Raw genomic sequence first — 20,143 nt, forward strand, 5'->3', positions numbered from 1 at the left:
AGCTTCATTTAGCACCCCACAAAGCTTTGCAGGCATCCTGGCTGCCTTTGCATGTGTGGGTGCATCCCAGCTTTGCAAAACCTCATTTTGCTACTGTTAAAAACACCTTTTAAAAAGAGAACCAAACCACAGCATTTGATTCACCTTGAACTCCACTGCAGTTTCCTTTGGTGGGCCACCACTGCCTCCTGTGACAAGCTAAGCTTTAAGTAGTGCCAGTTTTGCTCAGCCCCGCACACCCCTCACCTGGTCACGCCTGTGGGATCCTGACCCTGGGGAGGGGGTGTGGTGGTGGTGGAGATAAATGCTGCTGGCTTCTCTGACCCCCTCTACCGCTCCTTCAACCGTCCCACACATGAGCTGGGGAGTGTAGAGCTGCAGGTGCTGCCAACCTGCCCCCTGCCCGGCAGGGCCCTGCTGCTGTCTGGCATTTACAGTGCTCCTCACCACAGAGAGGTTGAGGTGGGAAGGGACCTCTGGTAACCACACACAGCTCTCACCCTGCAACCCCCCCAGGAGCTGGGGAAGAGACTTCCCTTCAGGCTCTAGCAGAGCTACCCCCGGCTTTCCTCTCTGAAGAGCAGAGGAGACCCAAGGATGCTCCAGCTGCTCTTGACTGCCCTTAAAAACAGTGCAAGGTAAATGGCTTTTGCACCAGCTGGCAAAGAGCCCTCACACCCCCCCAACCTCCACGCATCCCCCTGACACCTCCCTACCTCTCCTCCTGACACAAACAGACAGAGGAGAGGCGAGAGGTCCCACCTCCTCCCCAGCCAGGAGCTCAGAGGGCAGCAGCAGGCACTCTCCCCTTGCCTGCTTCCTACCACGTTCCCTGGCAGCAACACCCCAGATGGGAGAGGAGAGCCTGTCTGACCGGGACGCAGGTCTCCCAGGTGAGACCCTGCAGGTGAGTTCCATTTTGGGCTTCCCCTGCAAGCAGCCAGATGAGGGAACGAGGCCACCCGGGCTGTGAGGCTCACGAAGGAGCCGAGGGCTCGGCCAAGCCGAGGGCTCAGCTGCTAGACATCCTCTCCAGCTCCCGCGCAGCATGAGGTGGGCTGGTGGGCAGACACAGCTTGTCCCCCTTCCCAAAACACCAAGGGTCCACATGCCTTTTTACACCACTCGCTTTTAATTACACTGCGTAAGGAAAGGCCTCTCCTTGTGCCAGGACCCCCTGGCACAGCCACCTGGGGAGCTGGCTGGCCCATCAAGTCCTCAGTAGGTTTAGTGGTTCCCCCTCACCCTTCTCCCTTGCTTGGAAGCTCCTCCTGGTCAGTCCAAATCATCCCTGCAGCCCTCAGTGTTCTCACTTTGCAGAGACCTATTTCCATACATCTTTGTTCTTCCCCTCCTCCGTGCCTGAGCTTTGCCTGCTCAGTCCTGTGGGAGTCCTGCTTTGGCCCCTGCAGCACCAGGCAGAGAGGAGGCAGGGCAAGAGTCATCGGTTAATAATTGTTCTAACCCCGATATAAATAGAAAAATACAACAAAACAAAGAATTGACTAGCTAAGAGATCCAATCCGCTGGGATGCCTGCAACGTGCTAGTGCAGAGTTCAGAGAGTGCTTGGTCCAGTGCATGGTACTGTAGATATCCAGAAACCTGTCCCGGCAGCCCCGCAGTCATCAAATCTTCTTGTGGCACCACACGTCTGCGTGAGCGTGGCCCAGCCGTGGTCAGCTCGCCCAAGGCTGTTGGCTTCTGGGAGCAGGCTGAATGGGAACGGTTGATAATAGTCTGATTTATTGCTGTTAAATGGTAAAGCCATTCTCTTCTGTGGTACGAGGATGTGCTTTGCTCTTACTTTTTGTGGAGGAATTTCATTTTGCTACCTGGAGAGACAGAGAAAGGAAAACAGACTCCCCACAGTGACAGGCAAAACAAAGGTCATTCCTCACCACCACTGGGCTGTGCAGAGAATCGCCCCTGCTGCCAGCCCCACACCCTTATCCACAGCCACCTGCCCTGCAAAGCTGGAAGCGGGTGCCTACAGAGCCACAGCTCTGCCCTCCCTCTGGGAGCAGTGAGGCAGACCAGGACCCCAAAAGCCCCCAGGCACACCCTGCAGAGCCCATTTGCCCATTGGTCCTGGAAGGTGAACATATTACTCGGCTCACCTGGCCAGAGTGTGTGTGGGTAAGAGGCAGGGCACACCCGCCCCACAGATACTGCTGCTTTTAAATGGCCAAAAAAAGACAAAAGGGCCAGGGATGCGATCTGAACAGATCAAACTCTCTTAGCCATGGTGTCCAATGAGTTATCAAGGACTTCTCACCTCAGTCTGGAGCTCTTGTCTAGCTCCCCTTACAGTGGAAAATGGGTTCCACCTTAGGATACCCCTGGGCAATTCCCACTGCTGATTCCTAAGGGCAAACCTGAAGGCAATGGAGACGGTCACTCCGCGCCTCAGGATCTGCATCCACCACCCCCAAGTCACTGGTTGCTCCATTGCCTCCTCAGACCCACACATCTCCTTTGGAAGACTCAGACACAGCTCATGGACCAATTTTTGGCTCTTCACCAGCCTCCAGTCAAGCGGCAGATCAGGGGCAGAGCCAACAGTGTGCCAACAGGCACTGATCACTCAAGGCTCAGACTGCTCTGCAGGAAGCCACACGCAGTCACTAGCAGAACCCTGCCACCCTTCAGCAGCTTCTCTTCTGCCAAACCTGAAAGCAACAAGGTGGCCAAGCCTCCTGAGAAGACAAGGGTTTTGCTGATTCCTTACCTAGGCCTTTCAGGAACCTATTGACTCCACTCTGCTCCCCACTGGGAAGTGTTTCCAGGTACTCCTGAGCCCGTACCTCAAACAGACCTGCAGAAAGAAAGAAGTCAACAACTTCTATTTTGCTTCCCTATAAATAAAAGAAAGAACGTCCACCTAAAAGCATACTGTCCCAGCTTACCGAGAGGGAACAACTCTCCCCACCTCCTCCACCAGCTCAGCCCGGATCTGGGACAGGAGCTTTGGTCTGCTTCCTTGCTTCCCATGGCAAGGCTGACTGAGCTTTTGTACCTCACACAGGGAGAGACAAAATCTCTGCTCATTCTGCTACGAATGAGGCTAAGTCCAGAGAGTGAGATCATCTGGGGAATCATGACGCGGGATTGACCACGCTGCAAAACCTCTTCTCCTCAGCCACCTATTCAAGTGTCCACTGCTCATTAGTGCTTGGAAGGAAGCTGCTAAACCAGCACCAAGCAGCAGCAGGGATGAGAAACTGCAGCTACCAGTAGAGTCCTCGGGACTGGGGGATAACACAAGTGAAACAACAGAAGCAGCTCTGGGAAGGACACGAGCATCCATATTTTCTATTAGCCGAAACATCCATAACCAATCCAGCCAGTTCTTCCTCTAGACATGGGGAGGGGACATGAGGGACTGCAAGAATAAACGTCATTCCAGCAGTGTACCCCTTCTGTGATGGTCCTGAAGGGAATTCAATGTGGAATGGAAGAGGCACACACATGGAGGATACTGCTTGTCCCTTACTGCAGCGGTGAAGGGTGCGCCTGTAACCCCAACCACAAGAAACGATCAGATCAAGCACACAAACCCCTACTTCCCAGCAGCTGGTCCCCATGCACTGTGCAAACACTATGTCTCCCCACACTCCTGGGAGGCGATGCTCCCTTTTGGGAAGATAAGGAAACAGGGACAAAAAAATCCCCAAGTGACTTCTTGAATTCCACGCAGGGGTGTTAGAACAAACCACCTCCCTCCCGGTGTCCCTGCACAGACACTGCAGCCTCCAGCCATGGTGCCGGGGATGGAGCTGGCAGCTGGTGAGCATCTCCCAGCTCTCGCAGGAGCAACAGCAGAATTTCCACAACAGCAGAGCCCAGGAAGAGCCTCTCACCTCTGACCCCCTGCTTCCGCAGTTCCCGCTCCTGAATGAAGCCCCCAAACATCTGTGTCTCCATGAAGACCTCCAGGAAGCGTCGGAGGCTCTTGGAGGAGACGGACTTGCGGAAAGCCTCACGCTGCAGGGTCCGCTCCTCTCGCTCAGTGGGGGTCAGGAAGAGGGAGTAGTGGCCCACAATCTCCACAAAGAAACGGACAAAGGCCTCAGACACCACCTCGTTCAAAGGGCTGGTCTCTAAGGGGAAAACAAAGAGGCAGTGGTGAGGACGGTACTGTAAGGATGTGCTAGGAAAAGCCCTGGGAACAAACTCCTGGCTTTTTTCAGATCCAGCCTGAGCAGAAAAAGCTGCTCAAGAGAGACAGCGTCCTAGGAAGTGCTTACCATGGAAGAGGACTGGGCTGATACTACTTTGAAAGCCACCAAGCTTTGTTTTGGCTCCCCTGCAAGCAGGAGATGCCCATACTGCTCCCCAAAGAGCTGTCTCAGCCCAGTTGCCTGTGAGCCCCACAGCTGCCTCCAAGACTGCAGCTCTGCGGGTGGACTGTCCCCTGGAGGAGCCTGCATCACTCACACAGTCAGCAGCAGAGACAGGCCTGTGGGATCTGCGCCCCACCCCCTCCTCAGAAAAGGAGTGCAAGTGTTCCCTGGAGCCGTAAAGCAAAGACCGACAGAGCCAGGAACGGGTAAGTACTGTTTCTCTTCACACAAAGAGAACCGTCCCTGGTGCAATGGAATATTTAACACAGCTTCAACCCAAATCCTGACCTACCTTCAATTTCTGTGGTATTAAATTCAATACAAGCCTGGTTCTGCCCTAAGAAGCGATATGAGAAAAAGGGGCAGGAAAAAAAGTGGTTTTAAGGTGGAAGGCACCGTGCTTTACCCTGCTTGCCATTGACAGGGCCCTCCTCCTTGTCACTCGCCAGCTCATTCCTCTGCTCCAAAATGTGTTCTAGGGCGGCCTGCAGCTTGCGGGGCAGGATGGAGTCCTCATCTTCCATCTGTAAGACAGAGCCACCTCCTCAGGGCCTGGGGCCAGGACATGGCTGGCCCCTGCCCTTCTCCTCCCCAGCTCCTATCCTGTCCCCAGCACAGCAGGGGGAGCGCTAAAAACTAACTGTGAGGAGAGGGAAAAGGCGTAATATGCTTGGCACTTTCCCAGCACCTCCCCATGCAGGACTATCAAGAAGCTCAGGAGAATGAAGAAAGGGGGTGTCTTTTCCCAAATATTCCTCTATTCTGGAAGAATTTCAGTTGTCCTACCCAGGAGGCTACCAGACAGGGCTCACCTGTGGCCCCACCGTCCGCCCGCGAGCACTGGCGCCACCACAAAGAGGACGTATCTGAACAATGCTGGCGTGCCGCCAGGTGAGCACAACTCCCTGCTCAGCTCTGCTCAGGCACCGATCGTGTTACAGAGGCGTAACGAGTTCCCGTAGAGCAACGAAGCCAAGGAACTGCCAGTGACTGTGTGCAAGCTCCTACCAGCCCTGGCTCAGACAGCGTAAACCTCCAAAAGAGAGGTGCAAGGTAAAGCATATCCCAGGCAGCTGGCAAGCGAGAACGGCACGGAAGGAGTGGCCTTCACCCACACGCGACTCCCTGCAGCAGGAGGTGCACTCGTCCCATCCTACCCACAGGCCAGGCCTGAGGCACGGCAGAGACCGATGCAGCCAGCACTCACTGCTCAGCAATTTGCCACAGAGCTCTGGGGCAAAACTAGCTTCCCTGGCCAGGAGCATGTTCACTCATCTATCCTCTTCCCTTCGGTATCCCGCTCCTCCTCTCCACAACAAAGGGAAGTAAAAGTCAGCAGGCAATCTCGTCTGCTGACATAGCGGCTCCCGTGTGCTGGCTTCCTACTTGTGACTCATCCAGTGCGAGGACTGGAATGAGGAGCCACAAGCTCCTCAGGCAGGAAGGATTTGAAGAAATCATCAAGGCTCCCTTGCCCACTCAGGGCCGGGTATGCGATAGGAGATGGACTGACAGACACAGGCTGGAAGAGCCCGCGCTGCTCCCCAGCGGACAGTGCTGAGCCCAGGCTGTCCAGCTCTGCTCTCAGCCTTACAGGGTGCCACTTAAGGACCCACATTGCCCAAGTGCCACTGTTTCCCCTCTTTAAAAAAAAGCAGAGAGAGAGATTATACACAATGATTTGGTCCTCAACAGCTGTGGTTTGGGATGCTGATATTACGTATGTACACAGCAACCCCTATAACGTTGCCAACCCACAAAGCCTGCCTCAGTTTGCGTGGGGAGTAAGCAATCCATGCAGCCAGGCAGGTCAGCAAACGAAGATGGAGACAAGGTGTGGTGGAAAAGTGGGAGGAAAGATGAAGGATACGAAATAGCTCAGCTCACCTGTCTCAGAAACCGGTTATTTACAAGGTCAACAACGAGGACCTAAGAATGAAAGAGCAAGAATAAAAAGGGGACATTGTTATTTCCCTCATCAGAGTTTATCTTAATCGTAACTGTTCTGGAAGAAATGCTTTGGCGCTGCCCCTGCTCCTCCTACCCACCACCGCAGCTGGAGGAGGCACGCAGCAGGAGCCAAGAGCGGAGCCCTTGTTGCGGCTTTCTAACGACGTCGCCGCAAACCCCAGAACAGCTTGGATAGCAGGAGGCTGCGCTCCAAGCCCAGCCCATCACTCCTCACCACCATGTCGGGCTTGGAGCTCCATCTTTTGTCCCTATGTGCTGCACCGCTGTCCTCTGGGCGGGCAGAGAGGGAAATGCCTCCCCAACCATGTTCAGCCTTGTTGCGTTCACTCTTGTGCACCATGAATCTGGTTCTTAATTATTTAGTGCTTTCACTAGTCACCTGTGTTAATTAGAGGGACAGCTATCCTGGCCGATTTGTAGCAATCATACCAATCCTGGCAGACTTTGTGCTCAGCCCCTAGACAGCACTATGCAGAAAACAATGGAAACTTTAATAAAATCATCTCCTACCCGCAGCAGTGTCACGGTGGGAGATCCCAGCCCCCTGCCTTCCCAAGCTGCGGACAAGGCAGAGAGCAGACCTCTGCCTCCCCGGGGGATGTCTGCCTCCTCTCTCACCCCACGCTTGCAGGACCCAGAGGACGAGAGCTCAGCTCCTTCACGCCGACAGATGCCAAGGCAGACTCTCAAGAGCAGCCTTTCTGAGACAGAAGACAACTGAACCCACAGGAAGCAAGCAGGAGCAAGGCCACAGTGCAGGCGCATGGCTCACCTCCTCCACTGGGAGCTCCTTCAGGCGGGGCAGGGAGCTGGAGAGTAGGCCGATGAGGAAGGGAGTGGGCGAGCACACGATGTCGATCATGGAAGGTGGCAGCACGGGGATGTAGGTGTGCTGCCAGGTGAAGGGATACAGCAGGGCCACCGTGGCGTGGCAGCACTTGGAGAGAGTGCTGGAACATAAAACACAACCAATGGCAACAGTTGGTCAGTCAGGAGATGAGTGGTGCTTCCTAGAAATCAGGGCTCTTTCAATTGTTCCCTGATTGATCTCTGTAATTACTAGGGGCTTTCCCAGATTTCTGACCCCATTTTTCAGCTTCAGGAGCAATAACTTGAGGTAGGAGCCCAGGTTATAAAAGATGATTCCTGTGACAAGAGATGGCTCCCACTGAATCCAGCATCTGCTATTCCAGTGCCCTGATGGGAAAGACCAGACAGACACGGGGTCTTCCATGCCACTGCCTTTCATTAGAGAAAGGAGTTTATTTTCCCACAGCATGCCTCTGTGCCTGTTCCCATAGGAAAGCCACAGGTCGGAATGCACAGTGACTGTACCATCCAGCACAGAGAGCACACAGCTGTGGGATGCAGAAGATGGCTCCACCACTACAGCAGCTATCTGTTGGGCTGCACTGTGGCCCACTTACCTGCTGGCCGTACTCCTGGCCTTGGCAACGCAGCTGGACGGCCTGCTTGGACCCTCTGGCAAAGCCCTGGGCACAACCTGCAGCCACAAGGTCCCCAGGTGTTCCTGCAGGTTGTTCTAGCCATGGTCCACCCCTGCCTCTTGGCTTGCTACTTGTGCAGCATATACACTTCGCCTTTGGGCAACCCTTAGCAGGAGTAATTGCATGGCAATGGCATGCTTTTCGATTGGTCCCAATCATACCGATAGCTCCTAGCAGCCACGCCAGAACACGGGGGAAGGAGGAAGGCAGCGGTCTCCAGCCAAGGCTATCCAGGCATCCCAGAACCTCTGGAGCCTGCCAAGGCTACTCAGAATCATGGGAGGGTGAAATCCCAGGAGGGGAACACAAGGCCAGCCTCTGTAGGCAGCCACCTACAGCTCACGGGACTGCCACCTTCCTTCTTTCCCCTTCAAATGCCACCAGTGGCTCAGCTGTAAGCACCTTTGCTGACAACTTCCAAAAGGATCCATCCAGAAACCCCATCAGCTCTCTGTCAGGAAGCAGGCAGGGTCTGCAGGCAGACACAGCAGAGCTCGCTGCAGGGCAGCAGTTACTCAGCCGTTCTGGGTCTGGAAGCATTTGTATGCATCAAGGGAGGGGGAAGGCTCGCCACTATAAACCCTGTATATAACGTCATTTTGTTTTACTAGCATCCAGGTCTTGAAAGGCTGGAGGAGGGGAGGGAGCCTGGTGAGGCCAGGAGGAGTCACGTCGCTGAGGAAGGACGCCCAGCTGGCTCCTGTTAAACTCCACGGGGGAATTTACACTCAGCAACCCGGATCTGGCAGTTTATTGCTGACTTGAGAGGGAAGGGGTTTGATGGGTGTGGACTCTCCAGCTCGCTCTGCAAAAGTGAAGCCTGCTTTCCCTCCCCCCCCACTCCAGCTAAGTCTGGTGGATTTGAATCCCTGTGCTGTAACGCTAACACACGCTGAGCAGAGTAACGTGGCTGGGCTATACAGCTGGCTGGCTTTCATCAGATAAGTTCAGTTTAGCAGAACACAATTGTGGTTGCTGGGACATCAGTGTGACCGTATGAAGTAATCAGGCAGTAAACATTGTTAAACGCATGATGCTTTTTGGAGATAAGTAAATCCCAGCGGAGAGGCTGGAATCTGCTTAACGTGAGAATTTTATCTAGGACTGCAACAGGTAGGGAATGGGCACTTGGGAGGGACGCCTGGGACGTGTGCACTGGGAAGGTCTCTTCACAAAATGGAGAGAGTTTCCTCTGTGCTCCCAGAGGCTTGTCTTTTCTTAAGGGGATACTCTATAAAAAAAAAGAGGAGGACCCTTCAAAGGCTGTGTCACAGACTGGTAGCTTTAAGCCTTTAAATGGGAAAAACCCCTCAGTTCCACATCCTTGTTTAGGAAGGTCTTAGAGTATCCCCCTCCCTTCTCCACATTCATTCCTGCTGGCTGCCCCTGTCCCTGCTCTCAAGCTGTGCCTGCCCTCATCAGGAAGCCCATGTCTTGCTGTGTCTACCACACACACAAAATAGACAATGAATCTGAAGCAAAATGAAAACAATGAGAGAACACAGAGCTAGTAAGAAACAGGAACACTTACACACACACACACACACACACACACACACACACACACACACAAAACCACCTAGAAGAAATGTGGTAACAATATCAAAGTATATTATTTTTCTTGTATCCTTCACACAAGCTAATCTTGAAAGGAACTGCAACAAAAGTGAATGTGCCATCTTAGAAGTACAGTCCAAGGTAATGAGATCCCTTAAAAACTGTCCTCTTCAAGGCTGTGCTACTTGTACATTTCAGGCCATGTTACCAGATGCAAAAACAGGGGCTTCTCTTCCCCTCCATTACTGCAGAGCATATTTTCCACTCCTCAATTTCTGACTGATAATACCCCCACAGTAGTAACAGCAGCAGCATCATGACGAAAGCTGAAAGAACTCCTCCTTTCATCACTTGTGTGCAGCACTGTGGCATTACTCTTAGACTACCACCACTGGACCTCCTCTCCTTCGAGAAGAGGTTGAATGTGGAAGTGTCAGAAGTTTCACCTTCGTCACAAATCCTCCATCTTGAAGGCTCATTCAACTTACCTGCCTAAAGGTGGGAACTGACTTTATAGACAGCACTTGAAAACCAATGGAAAAAGATCTCTGTGATTCCAGGTAGCTCCTCAGAGTGAGCAGCTGAAGTACATAGTTATTTATGGCATGGTGAGATATTATGGCATGCTGTCTCCTACTATATTTATGGTGGCTTGTTCTTCCCTCAACCCTGCTCTCAAGTCCCAGCGAGTACACATGGTACGTGAGAGATTAAGTGGGAGGAAAGATGGCTCAGGTCCAGTTAGTGGAAGTCACAGACAGAGCTGTGTAAGTCTGAAATTGTATGCACCACACAGTGGGAAGTAAAGATAGCTTCCCCCTTCCACCCTTCCATCTGTGAATGTCTCATCGCCTCCAGGATGAATCCTAGCGATCTCTGCTCTGAAACATTCCTCACTGTGGAAGACATTTTCAGGGAGCAATACTGATACGGTTGAGGTCTGCGAGCCTCCTTTGAAGGCAGAGCAGTTCAGAGATGGACACAGAGGGGGTAACACTGAGGTGTCTCTTCCACATGTGATTCAGTCAGACTTGCTCTGCAGATAGTCTCAGGGAGCTGCAGCTTGCCAGGAGCCCAGCAGAACCTCTGTCCTGTGGAATGACTCAAGCCTAAGCTCCCTCCTCCTCTTGCATACGGCACTGCGACAAGCACTGAGGGACTGCTGATTCACACCAGGGTTACTGAGCCTTGCAAAAGAATCCAGTGTGATAAATTCCTTTTATGCCATCTGTGTATGTGTGCTCTTCAGCCAGCAGCGATGGGGGAGACGGCCCCAACTACACCACAGTCGTAGCCGTCTGTGTAGAAGGTGAATATGGCCACTGAAGTTCTGGGTGCTGCTCAAGCTGGATGCCTCTTTCTATGAGATGTGCACAGAATCAACCACAGTTGATGTGTGCAACACAACCAGAAGTTTAGTGCACTCTCAAAGCACTATTTCAGTGTCAGTCAGCCCTTTGAGGGCTCTTATACCAAACAGGTAGCCAACGCCTTTGGGTAGCTACAGCCAGGGTCCCCACTGAAATTCTGATATCCCAGGATGCATGCACCATAACCATGATGCCAACTGCTGCCGTTGGAATAATACTGACCCAGGTGCTGTAGTTTGCTTGGTGCACCCCAGATGCCACCAGGAATGAAGAGATCTAGCCCACGTGATTGCAGTGTGCTCTGGGGAGTGCCATGCACTACCCTCAGGCTACAGAAGTTCAATGCCATTTGTTCAAATGGGACATAGATACCACTTTTTAAGGCTTTTGGTTTCAGCAGTAATCCTTAAAATACTGCAGGTCTTTCAAGCACACTTTCAAGATCCTGAGCACGTTTTCATGGGTTCATTCAGCCTCCTGTAGGGAACATGGCTGAGCTGTATGTCTGATGTCCATTGCACAGAAGCTTGCAGGAGAGACTGAGATATCGCTAGTATAGAGGCTAAAAAGTACTGATGTACACAAAGAAGCATGTCAGATCCTTCCCTAAAGGGCTGATTTGGATACAGACTGACACACAGATCTCTCTGGCTGAGCACTCCCTTGGTCAGAACAATGATACTGCAGCAATTTGTGATATTTGTTTGCTCAAACAACAGGCCTTTCTACCACACAGCATCCTATGCAAAAACCTACCACACAGCATCCTGCAAAGCTGCTGCTTCTTCGTAGCCATCTGGAAATGAGGTGGCCAAAACAGAATCTGAACACAACAGCTGCAACTACACAGAAACTCTTCTTCCTCTCCTTGGAAAACTTGCTCCAAGACTAGCTTGCCTTGCTCTAAAAAGACACCTTGACAAGTTGCAACAGGTTCTAAGGAAGGCTGCTGAGTTTGGTTGCTTTCATCCCAAACTTTGACTACAGGGTTTCCAGCTTTCTGCTCCAAAGGCAAGCACCTATGCTACAAAGCCCCCCAAGCTGAATCCCTCTTTGAATTTAGGATACTTCATGATTTCTGAAAAACACTATTGAATCAATCGGCCTTTTGGAATTCAATGCCAGGAAGCCCTTTGCTCCCTGCACTAACCAAACTGCTGAAAATATGCTGGCATTTGGCAATTTAAGACAGTTTGATTATGTGGTTTTTTCTTTTCTTTTTTATAAGCTCTGCTACAGTAGGGTTCATTTTACAAACACCTTCAGATTTCTGACACTGTGTCACATCTGGATTTACTTATGATGGATCGCAGATCTGGTTTACAACATTTAGCAGGCGCAGCAGCTTCCAAACGTTGCCCCGTGACTTCACGCAGCATTGCTGCAAATCCCACCAGGAGGATGCCAAGTTCCACGAGCTGTGGGGACCGTCACTGCCTCCCACTGACGTGGCAGGTTAGTGCAGGTGAAGAAGCGAGCGTTAAGACACTCTGAAGAAACAACGCTATTACCTGACATCCAAACTTCATCCTTGGGATTTCTTCTTCTCCCTAACCACAATACAAAAAGGAGAAACCTGGGAGGCTGGGATTCGCAGTCCCAGATTTGTTTTCATAGCACATGGAAAAGGTTTCTTTTTTGATGATTAATTACCTTTTACTGTGGATGACCACATTTAAAGTGTCTATTCTAATTCTTTCAGATCTGCCTTTGATAACAATGACCACTTTGTGTTGTTGAAACAGCTGTGGTTTCTGGCAGGGACAGAGGCAATTGCTCAAGTTAGTCAGATCCACAACAGGCTTTTGAGGAGATCTGGAAACAGGGTGCCTTGATTTTAAGCCTGTGTAAGTTTTCCTGATTTAAAAAAGCCCTCTGAATCTAACACATCTCCCCCTCAGGCCAATAAAAACTGCCCAGATCTAGGTACCTTCTGAAATCGGGCCACTCTTACTTGGAAGATGCCTTCTGAAAGGTTGGTCTACTGTGCCTTGAACTGTGTGCCAGGCAGCATCCCTTGGAAACCAGAGCAGCTCTCGTGTAGCAGCGCCTAACCCGTGCCATGGCCTCCACTGCCCCAGGACTAAAGTTTACAGTGGAGGAGTGAAGAAAAGCTAGGGGAGACTACACAGACCAACACAGTTTCAGCAAAGTCATTTTCCTGGGTTGCGAGGCAATGTATACTCCAGTTCCCATAGTGATAGAGGGAAAAAAAAAGAAAAACCCCACCCAAAAACTAATAAACCAAATTCTTTCCTTTTCCGCTGCCAAGCTTTGGATTGACAGGTCTTTAAAAGCACTCAATGTTCATTCTAAAGATGGAAAAGACAAAGTATTTCACTTGCTGTACACTTGTTAGATGCATTTTCTGGCTCAGCTTGAAAACATTTCACAGTTCACACAGAATTTGGCAAGAGACCTTTCAGCTTTCTTTTCCCACAGACTGATTTTATAGCAATTAAAAGATGTAAATAAATTGCATACATCATTTTCTCTGTCACTGACACCCAGACACACCTTTACACACATGTACAAATAGTTACTGATAGTGCCCACATAAAGAACTGCAAAGATGAATGATAAATGTAATTTATTATGCATCTTTCACCATGTCACCTGCACTCTCTCCATTAATCCATCTCAGATGGATTATTTCTAGCATTCCTAACCTCTGAGCAGTTTCCAACAGCTGCTTTAATAGGTTTTTTTTTTTCTTCTCTTAAGCTATTGCCAAAAAGTGTTTCTTTTCTTTCTTCTGAAATTGGCATTTTCATCCCTAAACTAAATACTACTTAATATTCATTTAGTTCAATGTGTTCCTGTCCCAGGAAAAGTGTCATCTGGACACAAGAACCTGTATCTATAATACCATCAGCTTTCAAAACATGGAATTTCCACCAACAAGCAGAAGAGACTGTTGACCTTACAGAAGGCTCACCAATCCAGTGCACTCAAGTCACTGGACTAGATTAAAATACAATAGTTTACTTACTTTTGAGGGTTATTTCCTTTGTTTTCTGTTTTTTCAAGCCTTTACAGTTCTTTGGAGTAATTTTCAAGTTTTTTGTCCACAAAAATTAGCCAGAGAAACTTCGTATTTTGTTACAGGAAAAGAAAAAGACTCTCCTGAAATTGCTCAGAGCAAGGTCTTCTCAGAAACATCAAATATCAGAAGTCTTTCAGAGAGCTGGCAAATCTACGGTAAACATTTGACTGTGAGCCCTGTGGTCTAACAGTCCCTGGATCTGTAAAATGTGACAATTCTTTTTTTCACAGGAAAAAGCTGTTTATGGTACATTCAGAGATTCTAGAAACTATGACTCTAGAGCTCTCTCCTGTTTGCTTTTACAGGCCTGGGCAGCTGGACTCATTCCTAAGGACCCTGGATATGCTGACAAAAGATAAAGGGGAAAAAACCCCACCAAAATCCATTGAAGTGCTTTGAATTAGAGATATTCTGTAATGCTCAGAAAACATGGTGGTGTGCTGTTATACAAAGACACGATAGGAAAAGATCAGGTAAATAAGGTTCATTCTAAAGTGATGCCTTAAAAAGGAAAAGTTTCCTACCATTTACTCTTACCACCCAGACCTCATGTCATGGGTCCTTACAAGGTTTTCTCAGAATGTAAAATCTGTCCTACGGGGGAGGAGAAAAACCTTTGAAAACAAAGCCTGTCACTGTAAATTATCACATAAATCATATATGCTACATAGAAATCTAGCATTTGGATGAATTCTCTCATTTTCAATGCAAGTCTGAATGCTTTGCATGAAATGTGTGGCTTAAGTATCCAGAATACTAAATATCTATGCATATACGTATCAGTGATTATAAAGAGGCAAATCTTCCCCTCTCTGACCCAAGGCAGCTGCCAAAAACTGCAAGCAGCCAGTGCTGCCTGGATGCTACAGCCTCCCTCTCTCCAGTCTTCCTGTGATGAGACTGCCTGAGGTCTGCCTGCAGAGAGCCCCGGATCCCTGCAGGATGAATTTTTCCCTTTACTTTCCTTAGAAGAGGCCTCCCCACTCTCTGCCCCAGCGCTCACTCCCAGAGCTGTAGCCTGCTGCCTGGAAGTTGTGAAAACAGACAGCTTAGGGGCATTGTACACTCCTGAAACCTGAGCGTGCTCCTAAGTGTCATTACTCATCCAGGCAGCTTTTCTTTCCCCAGCCTTGGCGAACTTTCCTCCCTGAATCCTCAAGCGCTTCAAGGGCTGGAGAGCTGCCAGCCACCAGCTGCACAAGATCTTAAAGAAACCAGGGCCCATTTTCATAATTTAGGAGAACAAACAAAAAAAATTCAAGAAAGCAAATTGAACAGATTCAAAATAGAAGAGGGAAGTCCTCTGTCTCATTCTCCCTCACTGCATCCTTTACCTTCATCTCTCACAAGAAAAAAGTCTTTAGGAACCAATATTAAAATACAAGCTGAAGATTTAAGAAGATTTTGTGACATCGGGAAACAACCCAGAAGGGATGGTAAACTCTGCCCGAGGCTTGATCCTTGGAAACTCCAGTGCAGCTCAGTGGGGAACACTGCAGCATCATGGAGTAAAAGGAGAGGTTTCATTTTTTTAGCACCAGGCCTCTGCTCTAAAACCATCTGGAGGAAAGGGAATTTGGTTCTCCTTAGGGACGAGATGCAGCATGCTTTTTGCAAGCTGCAAAGCAAAATTATGGTGCATGGCCTGAGTTCCCTACTCCTGGGAAATACAGCCCTACTCACATCAGATAAGAAGTTGGAAAAACGCAGAGAAGAAAAAAAGAACAAAGCAGAGAGATCAGTCACTGCAGTCTTCTCAGCCTCCCTTCCTCGTCAGCATTTTGTTTAAGGAAATGCAAGAGGGTACCTGAGCTTGTCCGCGATAAAGATCACCCTCCTTTCCAGAAGCAGGGAGGCAAAGACTCTGCTCAAATGCCGCACACTGAGGGATGTGAACAAGGACTCAAAATCAACATGCTCAAGCCTGGAGTCAAGAGGCCGCCGCAGCTCGATGACCTGTTGGAGAGAAAAACACCACAGGTCAGCTCTTGCTGGCAAGCAAGGACCCCACAGGTATTGTCACAGCTAACAAGCCTTACTGACTGTGCTGTGAACACTGCACAGTGTTAAGCCCTCAAACACAGTTCTCCAAAGACCTCCCAACAAATCCTTCTTCCAGATGAAGATGATCCAGAGTCCACTGCAATGGGCACAGCATGAGACCAACCACAAGTTCTCCCCACTGGACTGAGGACAGGGAGCTCTTCATAAGGAGGAAAACTAGTTTGTGTCCAGCGAGGAGCAGTTTCCAGCCTTTCTGGCATTCAAGCAGCAAAATGGCATGAAGCCTTTCAAATTTGCACTCTTACGGTTACGATTATTTTTTTTTTTTACCGCAAGAAGCTGGATGTCAAACCTACTGATTATAAATTTTCACTTACAGAAAAGAGCAGCTTGTGGGCATTTTCCTTCATTCACATCTACTTAAATAATTCCTGTCACAGCACCTCAGCACTTCATACTCCTTTCCTTATCTTAGACAGAGCTTATTTAACTTGTTCTTGAAAGCCTCCAACACCGGATAGTTCATAAATCCCACAAGAAAATTAGTTCTGAGCTACCCTAACCAACAGCAAGCCTGTAGCTGAAACATCTCAGTGGCAAATTACTTCATTTGTTGTCTTACGCTCAGTATACAACTCAGAGCAACCGGTCACCTTCCCCTCTGTAGGAAACTTCTGGTATACTGGAAGGTTATTGTCACGTGCCCTCCTTTGTCCTTTGTTTTCTGTATTAAGCAAACAGTTTTCTCAAGCTTTGCCTGTACTTTCTAAGCCACTTAGTAAGTGGAACTACTCTTCTGGGCTGTTCTCCTAGTGTTTGCATTTTTTGGAAAATGATATTCTAAATAAATTTCCACCAATGCTGAAAAACAGAGAAAAAGCTTTTATTTATTATTCATCCCTTCACCTTCTTCCACAATTTGTCTAAATAATACCATGCTGCTACTTCTGCTCACTTTATGGCCCACTATACCGCCAGATCCTTTTCTGAGGTACTGTTGCTTACTCAGTTACTTCCATGTTGTATTAGACTGCTCATTTCTTCTTCCCAGCATTTTGCTCCTGTCCATATTGAATTTCAGACCAAATCTTCATTTTAGCAAGGTCATTTCAAAGTTTAATCCCTTACTCTCCAAAGTGCCTGCAACCCACCCCAATGCCGTCATCTATCCATTGTGTAAATGTGGGGTTTATGCCATCAACCAGATAATTAATGAACATTAAGGATCCTAGAAACAAAACAGCCCAAACATTCTCACAGCCTGACAGCACGCCACTGGGACTCTACTCCTCGAGTGCAGATTTTTAACCAGCTATGCATGTGCTCTGCAGGAATTTCATTTAGTTTGGACTTTCTCGGTTTAGCTGAGGAGAATGTAATCATGTAGTGACATGCTGAAAGCCCTCAGACACAACCTTTAGCAGTGTGCTCACTTTCCTCTCTCTCACATTCAATTTGGCTTCCTCAAACCTCTCAAGAGTCCTTCAACAGTTCTGCACTCTTAAAACTCTCACACTGTCCTCACACCACACTGTGGGAGATGCAACATGTACCCTCACCTCCATGCTGTGAAAATGCCATTCTGAAAGGCTACAACATTGCCCTTGCGTGGTTTCAGGTACTTTTTGACCAGAACCCTGTGCCCTGTCCCACACAAACAGCACTTCTGTATTAAGGATGGTGGAGCACATGCTATGAATCCTGCCTTCAGGAAGTTAAGTGTGGGGGGACCTCGAGGAGATCCAAGGTCATGTGCTATGCAGCATGAGGTCCACCAGTCTGTGCCACTTGGCCTCAAGGCCATTGCCCCAATTAATTTTACCATATTAGCCCAGTTAACGTGTCCTCACCTTCACCTTTACCATATGATTTCTTTTATGATGGTCACTGGAAAAGTCTCCATGCCATCCCCTCTGGGTCCCTTATTTTACTCCTTAGCTTCCCCCACCCCACAGCTGCCAAAAAATGTCCTTGAAGATCCCCAGTGCTATGTCACAGTCCCAACTTCCAGTCACCAGTCCTGCACCATTTGCTGGCCTAAGTGTCCCTCTCTCCGGAGTGGTGTCTTTACCTCGGTTCCTGAGCCTGGCAAGAAGTTCTTGACTGTAATTGTCCGGCCCAAAGCTGGGAAAGGTGCCTCCATGACACTCCTCATGAGAGGCTGCACCAAGGCTGGGGAAATGCCCCGTCTCTTCTCAACCTCATCCAAGATCTGAAATGAAGGCATGAAGACACAAAAACATGTAAATCAGGAGGAGGGAAGTGCACCAGCATCTATGGTCTCTCCTTAACCCAACATGGAGCCTTGAATCATAAGGAAGAAGGTAAAAGGTGCAACTGAATACCCTTTATTTCCTTCAGCAAGAGAAACCCAGCTCCAGTGAGGTCACTGGAAAGCTTACAATTTGCAAACTCCCCACCACCCTTGGAGTCAGGACTCCACCTTTTAATCTTTCAGTGCTTGTGTTCTAGTAGTTCTGCCGAAGGAAAAAGGCAACAGCTGACAATCTAGTTTTCTTCTTAACTGTGTTTTTGCTAGGTTCTGGAATTAGTATGTGGTTGCCTTGCCAACACTATTTCAAGCCCTTTCTTCAGCCATCAGCTTCCCTGATCCCCATTCCTCTGGTGCTGACCTCACTTTCAGGTCCCTCTTGGCCTACAGCACAAAGTCCCTCTCTCTCCCCCCTCACCTTAGAGAAGAGATTGAAGCATCCAAGGCGACTCACAATGCAGTAAACTTCTGGGAGGCGCTTCCCTTTCCCACTGGGCTTTCAAGACAAACACAAATACACACACAAAAATCACCAAGAAAATGTCAGTTATAACCAGTGCAAAGATAAGAGTGACAGGTCTCTTAGTTCTGCAGCTTGCTGGCTGTTCAGAAACCAGCAGACATTTGACAGCATGCTGCTGATGACAATACCTTAAGCCTGGTACACTAGAAACAATGGGGAAAAATGGGCACAGTATGATCCCAATCTTCTTAAGTCAAATGACTGAGGGAGGGCAGACTGTTCTACAGAGAAAACTCTGAGCCTACAGGACCAGCACGGGTTGAGACAACGGTTTAGTAGCTATCTAAACCTAAGGGAGACAAACCCTATCTTCAGCTTAGTGATGAAAAAACAGTCCATGATCATAATGTTAAGCACTGGTATAAGAAAAACGTAAAAGAGCTGTGCCTGGAGTGGAGAATGGTACTCAGAGAGGCACTTTGGCACTGAGCAGAGCAGAAAAGAGCAAAGCTGCTCTGTTGCCTCTCTTTCTTTCCACACTGAAAGAGAAGAGCAGCAGCTTTCCACTTTCCAGAGCAGGTGCCAGTAACACCAACTCCACAGAAGGCTGCATCTCTAGGGAAAGAATGAAACAGGGATAATTACCAGCAGCCTCCTACAGTATCCAAATCGCCTGCTTCCATCTTCTCCCGTCAGGACAAATGAGAACGTCTCACTGCAGAAAGAGAAACCAGAATGACAAGATACCAGTCAACCACATTAAAAGTCTCTGACATACAAACCCAATAAACCCACAATATTTTCACATTTACAATACACCTCTCTCAGGGGTCTGCCCAATTTTCTACCATAACAGCTCTCATATTTTACTAGCTTGATGTATAAATCTGTTTCTCATGAATCAGGATACAAAGTATAGTACTTACCTGGCAAACTGATGGATGGGGGCCCAGTCCTTTGCATCAGGGAAGCAAAACTGGGGAATAGCTTTCAACTGATCTTCTGCCTCACGCATGAATTTGAACGAGCGCTCAAGCTAGCAGAATAGAGAGAAGGAATGGTTCCAATTAGTCATGTGGGGATGGAATGACTTCAAATATTTTTCCTGTGACAAATGAAGAAGTGATGACAGAGCCTAAGCTTCTGCCTGGAAGATATTAAAATTTCTGTGATTCTGGCTCACCTAATCTTTTGATATCTTAAAGTAACTCTGTGCCCCCAGTTCCACCGAGCTCTGCATCTGCAGCACCTGTCCCTGCTACATTGTGCTTCTAATCTGGGACACATCCTCCAGCAAGCGGCAAGAGAACTAAAGTCTGAGGGGACCTCTGGTTATGTTCCATTTACAAACACACCGTCACACCAGCTCTATGTTTCTCCCATTCCTCCTTCCCTGTTTTGAGCTAGCCTATTGGTGAAAGCTGTGTCCTCCCTTTGCAAACATGTGTCTTCTCCCGAGTGACATTTTTCTTTAAAGAGAAAAGGGAGAGAAAGGGAATAGCTATGTAAAAGTCATAGCCAAGGGCAGCAAAAGATCTAAATCATCTGCTTTCAACAGTGAGGAATACCATGACAATTCTTGGGGGGTGACTGCAGCCCCTCTATCT

At 48.9% G+C, this 20,143-nt stretch overlaps 1 protein-coding gene across 4 annotated transcripts in view; it reads right to left on the reverse strand.

Annotated features, from left to right (window-relative positions):
* Window positions 1–1,109: 1,109 nt before the first annotated feature.
* Window positions 1,110–20,143, reverse strand: part of DENND2A (DENN domain containing 2A) — a 61,592-nt gene continuing 42,558 nt past the window's right edge. For all 4 annotated transcript variants that reach the window (XM_074825991.1, XM_074825988.1, XM_074825990.1 and 1 more), the window contains exons 10-20: window positions 19,463–19,572; window positions 19,182–19,251; window positions 18,492–18,569; window positions 17,873–18,013; window positions 15,605–15,753; window positions 7,089–7,266; window positions 6,233–6,274; window positions 4,752–4,869; window positions 3,863–4,102; window positions 2,731–2,817; window positions 1,110–1,834 (exon numbers count right to left, since the gene is read on the reverse strand). In XM_074825991.1, coding sequence (XP_074682092.1) covers window positions 1,803–1,834; window positions 2,731–2,817; window positions 3,863–4,102; window positions 4,752–4,869; window positions 6,233–6,274; window positions 7,089–7,266; window positions 15,605–15,753; window positions 17,873–18,013; window positions 18,492–18,569; window positions 19,182–19,251; window positions 19,463–19,572 — 1,245 coding nt within the window. In that variant the 3' untranslated portion in view covers window positions 1,110–1,802. The remainder of the gene's footprint in view (window positions 1,835–2,730; window positions 2,818–3,862; window positions 4,103–4,751; window positions 4,870–6,232; window positions 6,275–7,088; window positions 7,267–15,604; window positions 15,754–17,872; window positions 18,014–18,491; window positions 18,570–19,181; window positions 19,252–19,462; window positions 19,573–20,143) is intronic.

The sequence above is a fragment of the Strix aluco genome, chromosome 5 (genome assembly GCF_031877795.1).
Source record: "Strix aluco isolate bStrAlu1 chromosome 5, bStrAlu1.hap1, whole genome shotgun sequence".
Classification (NCBI taxonomy): Eukaryota; Metazoa; Chordata; class Aves; order Strigiformes; family Strigidae; genus Strix; species Strix aluco.